At 41.9% G+C, this 7,416-nt stretch overlaps 2 protein-coding genes across 3 annotated transcripts in view; both read left to right on the forward strand.

Moving 5' to 3' along the window:
- Nucleotides 1-1,220, forward strand: part of atpaf2 (ATP synthase mitochondrial F1 complex assembly factor 2) — a 4,232-nt gene extending 3,012 nt beyond the window's left edge. Inside the window, exon 8 of the mRNA XM_035659729.1 lies at nt 344-1,220. Coding sequence (XP_035515622.1) covers nt 344-481 — 138 coding nt within the window. The 3' untranslated portion in view covers nt 482-1,220. The remainder of the gene's footprint in view (nt 1-343) is intronic.
- Nucleotides 1,221-1,431: 211 nt separating this feature from the next.
- tom1l2 (target of myb1 like 2 membrane trafficking protein) overlaps nt 1,432-7,416 on the forward strand; it is a 13,549-nt gene continuing 7,564 nt past the window's right edge. For both annotated transcript variants that reach the window (XM_035659475.1, XM_035659483.1), the window contains exons 1-9: nt 1,432-1,564; nt 1,987-2,071; nt 2,817-2,895; nt 3,175-3,324; nt 4,511-4,645; nt 4,775-4,927; nt 5,430-5,546; nt 5,665-5,798; nt 5,943-5,994. In XM_035659475.1, the coding sequence (XP_035515368.1) occupies nt 1,513-1,564; nt 1,987-2,071; nt 2,817-2,895; nt 3,175-3,324; nt 4,511-4,645; nt 4,775-4,927; nt 5,430-5,546; nt 5,665-5,798; nt 5,943-5,994 (957 nt within the window). In that variant the 5' untranslated portion in view covers nt 1,432-1,512. The remainder of the gene's footprint in view (nt 1,565-1,986; nt 2,072-2,816; nt 2,896-3,174; nt 3,325-4,510; nt 4,646-4,774; nt 4,928-5,429; nt 5,547-5,664; nt 5,799-5,942; nt 5,995-7,416) is intronic.

Consider the following 7,416-nt stretch of genomic DNA (forward strand, 5'->3'; position numbering starts at 1 on the left):
GGGTGAAGTGTCCCTTTAACAATGTTGGTATTTCTTCTGTACTCTGGAAGAACAGCACCCTCTTCTGTTTTCATCATATTTCCCATGTAACCTAACGTGGTAGCACACAACGTACAACACAGTGTAGAGGCTGATTTTGCTTCTCTGAGTCCTGGTTTCACTTGTTTACACAACTTCTGCAAATGTTTTTGCTAATAGTAATGATTTTTCGTTCTTGCGCTGCTGCCTGTAGTGCCTTCAGTGTAACAATGGAGAAACACAAAAGTTGGCTTGCTGCTCTTCCAGCAGACAACCTCATATTCTCTGTTTATTCCTCTTACATGTTTTTTTTTCTCCTGCATAGATTCGGCATTGGGGTAATGTGGAGTGGGCCCACGACTACGACATGTATGAGCTGAGGGCACGAACTGCTGCTGGAACTCTTTTTGTTCACCTCTCATCTGAGAGTTCAACTGTCAAACGCAAACTTATGCAGGACTGAGAATGATAAGCTCAAACATAAACGTCCGTGAGCACTCAGCAGATCTGCCCCTCAAGCACCTCTCTTTATTCATGTTTCTACATCCATGCAGACAAGCACAACACTTCCTGTCTGTTCTATTTAACAGTGACAGCTGTTGCGTTTGTGATCTGTTATTGAGTCAGCTCTCTCCAGTAAAACATTGGCTGTATTTTTGCAGTGTTTATATGTGGCAGCTGCCAAGTGTGACACCCTTCACCAACTTTCCAGTCAGTTCTCAGTCATCCATGACATTTTGGACACTGCCGCACGGTTTCAAGAGAATGGTGACTAATGTTGTTGTCTGGTTGTGGAATGTTGTTTCCATGCCTGCTTTCTCTGTGCGCTACATTTCAATACTGGAAAAGTGCATATGCTATCCTAACAGCACGCTATTCATACTACCTGTGCTGTGTGTAGTGTCTGAAAATTGTGCACTGCAAATATTCACATTACAGTTGGTGAAACATGCTACATTTAAATGATTTTCTGTGGTAATGAGATGAAAGCTTGAATGCTGCACACAGAAAGCCTATTCACCAGTATCATCTCCACAACACAGTTCTGTTTCTACAATTTATTTAATTTTATTGGGAAGTGGATTGGATCCTCATCCAGAAAGTTGTTTTGCTTCTGTGGCAGTCATGTTTGTCTGTTTTCTTTCCACTTATCGTAAGCAATGTATGTTAGCTATCTTAACTGAATAAAAACTGCAAAACATTCTTATGTCTGTCAACATTTATTACCGTATGCGACTATACTGCGTCTACATCAGCTCATATCAGAATGAGTACTACTGTCATAAAATAGCCATTTGAGTTTCATGGCTGCAACCTTTGGTGCCTTTTATTTACAATCGCCCAACTCGCGTGACGGATGTTCTAACTGTCCAATCACATTAAAGGTCAGGATTTCTTGGCCAATTACGTTGCTCTGTGGGCGGGACTCTGTGGACCTTCCCTCATGTATCATCATCATCATCCCATGGACTGACTTGTTTGTTGTCGAGCAAGATGGAGTTCCTTTTGGGAAATCCTTACAGTACCCCGGTGGGGCATTGCATTGGTATGTAACCAGATGTTTAGCAAACTACAACGCGTGAAGATAGACGTATATGTCATGGAGATGTATTTCTGTTGTGCGACAGTCGTTTGCGCTCTCGCTACCTTTAGCATGCTAACGTCCCTGAATGAGTTCTGTACAGCTGGAAAGACACCGTTAGCCGCCTAGCTAACTGGTAGTTACGGTAACCCTGGCTGTCATTGTGCTAGAAATAGCGTTAACTAACTAAAAGTCTGTTTCCCGTTGTTGTCAACATCTAGGTCAGTGCTAAAAACATCAACGAATACAATTACTCAACCTGTGTGTTAAATGATGACTAATAGCTGTGTTAGCTCTCAGTGAGCTAGCCCCCGGTCCACATCCCATAATTGTTGTTTTACTGAGACGTCTTTATAATGGGTTTCTGAACTAACTGTGTCTTTCAGAGAGAGCCACTGATGGCTCTCTGCAAAGTGAAGACTGGACCCTCAACATGGAAATATGTGACATCATCAATGAAACAGAGGATGGGTGAGTACCCAGTGAAAAAAACAATCAATATCAATATATGTTATTGATTAATCCTCTTATATGCATTAGTTTAATTGTCTTCCTTGTTCCTGTGCTGTTAACATAATGCATCGCTGAAGCAAGATGTAGTATTAGAGTCAGTCCTTTCCCTCTTTTCTTTATCTGTGTCATACAAGAAGAAGGCTAGCTCTGGTTGTGTAAGGTGGATTTATGCAAGGCCTCATTGCTTATCTCATTCCTCCATTAACCTTGTACTGTATGTTTAAGCTGGTTTCTGACATCCAGGTCTTGTTTGATTAGTGGGTTGTATACTGGCACAGGTGGGGCTGGCCTAATGCAGTGCACTGTGTATCAGCAATCTATAAAAAAAAAAAAAGGTCTGACTCTACTTTTTTTTTCTCTCTGGGGAATACAAAGGGTGTTATACGCCCACTGCTGTGTGGCTGATTTGATCCGTCGGTAGTGGTCAAAGAATTCAAAAGTTAATTATTACTACCTCAGAGTGGAACAGTCACATAAACAATGCAGAGATTGTGAAAAGTCAAGGAATGATTGACATGTGCTTGCGCCTGGTATTATTTTTTGCAAATGCTGTCCATCATCCTGTCAGTGACATTCAAAATGCCCCAAAAAGCCATCGGCCATTTAGTTCTTGGTAATTGTGTTTGTATGTGGCATATTGTACTTTGCTATTCTTGTGTGTTTTAATGTGTGCTTTTATTTGTGTGTTTATGCCTGTGTGCAGGCCTAAGGATGCCATTAGAGCAGTGAAGAAGAGGCTGAATGGCAACAGGAACTATAGGGAAGTGATGTTGGCTTTAACGGTGAGTTAAAAGTGGGCAGTAGGGGGGCAGCTACACTGCATTTCCATGTTACAGTCAGATGTTCCATGTTACAGATTGCTCTTCTTGTTGTCTAGTTCTCACACATATTGTAATCTCACATAGAGCGAATCACCTTGGCCCACTTGATTAGATCACATAATTTGCATTCACATAGAATTTGCAATCCAAAACCTCATGTCCATTCTAACTATGTCCAACTCCTGTTACAGTGTTTTATTCACAGTTTGCACAACATTATTTCCACTCTGCATCCACCAGGTCCTGGAGACATGTGTGAAGAACTGCGGCCATCGTTTTCATGCTTTGGTCACAAGCAGGGACTTTGTTGATGGCGTGCTGGTTAAAATCATCTCCCCTAAAAACAACCCGCCTACGATCGTTCAAGATAAAGTACTCGCCCTGATTCAAGTAAGATGAAAAGTAAAATTGCTTGCACCTAGTGTTGGTTTGTTCCCTTGTGTGTCATAATCAGTCAGTACATGTCGTAAAGCTTAATAGTTTATTCCCACAACAGGTATTGAGTCTACATTACCTTTTTTATTGCTGTACATGTTTATGAGAGAAGTCAGTCAGTCAGTTAGTGAGAGGTGTGCAGCTTAAGTGTTTTGTTATAGTATGTGTGGCTGTGCAGAAGTCCTGTCGTCCCCAGGCAGAGCCTCAGGTGAAGGTACTGTCTCCAGGGCTTCATCCAGTAGCAGCTCTAGTTACCTGTCATAGCTCCGGTAACCCTGCTGAGCTCATGTGGGCTGCTCTTGTTTCCACCAGGGAGACCATGTGACCGCAGCTTACAGCATGGATCCAGGAGGGGGGGTGCATAAAGTTGCGATGAGGGAGAGGGATGAATCTAATTGCTTCTTGTTTGTCTAGTCATTAGCCAAACAAGTTTGTAAGAGAAGGGTGAGCTGGGAAAGACTGTGTGGGAAAATGTGTTGACCAGCACTCCCTTTACACAACAGCAAGAGTATTGTTGACATTTCCTTTAGCATGGCAGGTAATACACAGTTGGCCAACAGACTGCGGTTGTGTTCCCTCCCTAACCACCTGTCTCATCTCTCAGGTGTACCCTGGAGATGAAAAACCTGAGCATGTTTGTACAGTATAGACAATAGTCCTAACAACATTTATGTATTTTTAGAGTCATTCTGAGTTGATTAATTCTACTTGTTTTGCATCGGTTTTATGTTGCTTTTAGTTACTTAGTTACATCAACCAAAGTAAGGAAAGCATAACTGAAATTTGAATTTTACATGAATCTGGCAGTTTGAATTGACCGAGTAGAACTCCCTCAAAGTCCTTGTCTACTTGTTTTTTAAAAGTGTGTCATGTGTTTGAGCTGTTATAATGGCCCAGTGTTGCTTTAGCCTGTCCACTGCTGGGAGAGGGAAGCCAAGAGCTTTGTGTTTTTTTTTTTTTTTTGGCTGAATGTATTCAAGGCAAACAAACTGAAATGATCAAAGAACAGGCCTCTTTTAGTATTCTGACATTGGCTGTGTTTGCTGCGTCAGCCCTCGCTGTACCCATTGTCTTTGGGGTGGGTTTGTTCAGTCTCTCCCTCTCTTTTCTTTTAACTCTTTTCTCACGGTTCCTTCTCCAGGCATGGGCTGATGCATTCAGGAGCAGTCCAGACCTCACAGGCGTGGTCCAAATCTACGAGGAGCTAAAGAGGAAAGGCATCGAGTTCCCCATGTCAGAACTGGAGACCCTGTCACCTATACACACACCTCAGCGGGTAGGGGGCGTCATACTAAGCATCTCAAATGTGTGCAGACGTGTCTGTGCAAAGACCAAGCATTATTATCTTTCCAGTTAATTTGTCATGTTCTGTTATGCCTCTTATCTCTTTCTCTGTTGCTTCTAGGTGGCTTCTGCTCCAGAGGGCGACTCCACCCTACATAAGTATGCCACCACCACCACTACTCAGCCCACACCACAGGTTGTCCCACCAGCCTACACCACCCCTCAGGTCCCCAATATCCATGCCTCTGGATCCATCAATCCTACACCTGAACAGGTACAGTGTTACTCCCATGAACACATTTACAAGAGAACAGAGACACTCCGGAGTTTGAATACACTGCTGCAAATGTGCTCGGTGTGACAGTGTCCCAATCCCAACCTTTTTTTGTCATGTATCCCCCACAGCCTCATCAAATGAACTCATATACCCCCCTCATCAACACTACCTGTTATTTTCCAAATATATTCTGAATGAAAGGATTATAAAGCAGATGTTTTTCAACACTATTCATTATGTAGAAGTGGATACTGTTACAGTATTTTTTTCCCATGCAGAAATCGTTCTGTGGGCAGCTTACACGTTGTAATCCTGTTTTGTTTTTGTTTGTTTTTGGTTTATTGTCCGTCCTTACAACACAGAAATATGGCAAGATTAGATTTTTAAATCAAATCCACATTTTTTTTATTATTTGGTTGAGTTTAGTTTAGTAAGATCAAAAAATCAGTTTGCCTAATGATGAACTAACTGTAGATGAATTTACCTGTGTGACATACAGATTTGCCGACTGCGCAGCGAGTTGGACATTGTTCGTGGAAACACTAAGGTGATGTCAGAAATGTTGACTGAGATGGTCCCTGGACAGGAGGATGCTTCGGACTATGAGTTACTACAGGCAAGGCACCACTTATGTTAACACATTTAAGAGACTATTTTTAGTTTTAAAAAGGCATGTATTGAGAAAGCGGTAACCTGAGATCACTATGTATATGTATGTGTTTGTATGTATTCAGGAGCTGAACAGGACTTGTAGAGCCATGCAGCAGAGGATAGTGGAGCTCATCTCCTGTGTGTCTAATGAGGCAGTGACTGAGGAGCTGCTGCATGTCAACGATGACCTCAATAACATTTTCCTACGCTATGACAGGTTAGAAACACACATACAAATGCAAGCGCAGACTCATCTTTTGGAGGACAAAAGTATGCATTACTCATCTTTACCCTGACCTCACTGAGTGTTTGCACAGATTTGAGTTGTTTTTCATTCTTTCATGTTCTTTCTTTGCTTCAGGTATGAGAGGTTTAGGTCTGGGAGGTCCTCGGCTCAGAGTGTCAACAATGGGGTGAGTCAGCAGTTAGTAACTGGTGTGGTGAAACACCCAATGTTTGCATCACCACTCATGTCTCCTCATTCTCTGATGTTGGCACCTTTCAGTGTCAGTAGTGTGGACTCACATGTTGCATTACCAGTCAGGCTTTAAAATGTCTTCAAATTGCTGTTATCTGTCAATTCCCTTTTGGTGATTTACTAGATGTACATGCCTAAATAAATGGAAACCCAACAAAGATATATATGCATTTACTTTCATCTTTCATTTTTGTTGTTAATTTTGAATATTCTGTTTTCCATTGTCTTTCTACAGTTGAGCCTTTTGCATTTAAGTCCTGTCCAGTAGGGGGAAACATTGGCTGTGACAATACAGTCAATGCAGAGCAAAGTCATTGCATTTTGGAAAGTACTGGAACAGAGCTGGTTGTCGTACCAGAATGAAATACAATCAGCAGTCCAGTCATAACTTTGAAGTGGCCCAAGTGGAATTCTCCAAAAAGGTGCTTTAGATTAAACCAAAGCACTTTTGAAAGCCTACTTTCATTGTCATTATTTACCTTTATATAGCTGTTTTTACTTTTATCTAACACATGGGAGAATCAGCTTCCATTTGTTGTGCTTTGTCAAACCAGACCTGTACTATACATTTCTGTCTTGCAAGGTCATAAACCTACCTGCCAAAAAAAGAACTAAAAATCTCCAAATCTAGATAGATTTTATCCAGCAGCACATTAACAGGCCCGTGTACTGTACGCCATGTGCCTGCTGCTGCTGCTGCTGTTTACAGTAGCAACCTTTCTTTCTTCATACCATCAGTTTCCTCCACTTCATCTCTGCATTAACGGATTAACATTTGCTTAGTTATACACCAAAATCTGAATGGACCAAAAACATTGCCTGGAATGTTATTAAAGGCCAGAGGAAAGGATCCTCTGTCAGCACGTACTTACCTCATCACAGGGTTTCCAGTTTTTTTTAGGCATGATATATCTTCCATAGTTATCATGCCATTACATTGTGTCCCTGCACTGGCATGTTAATGGTATTCACTGTCTCTTCCTTTCTGTTCTTTTCTGTTCTTCTGTTTCTGTGGCTAGCTGAGACAGGCAAGTATGAAAATATTGTCAACCTCTGTAAATGATCAGTGTCACCCCACAGAGACTGTTGAAACATGGCTAAATAGTATGGGCCCTTTTCTCCACCGCTATCCGCCACCCCATATGGCATGTTTTGACTATGCAGCCCCCAAACAACAAATTCTATGATGAAGCTGGAGGTAGACTGACAGTGACACAAGCTTAAGATGGCATTAAAATGAATCGCTCTCATGTTGTGTTTGCATTATTTTAAACAGTCAGGGTTTGGAATTTGCAAAAAAAGGTCTTGATATAGGGACTCCTCCAGAGCCCAAAGATCCAATCCACCCCCCCCCCCC

Source organism: Morone saxatilis, unplaced genomic scaffold (genome assembly GCF_004916995.1).
Source record: "Morone saxatilis isolate NCDOM2014 unplaced genomic scaffold, NCSU_SB_2.0 Contig1, whole genome shotgun sequence".
Lineage (NCBI taxonomy): Eukaryota > Metazoa > Chordata > Actinopteri > Moronidae > Morone > Morone saxatilis.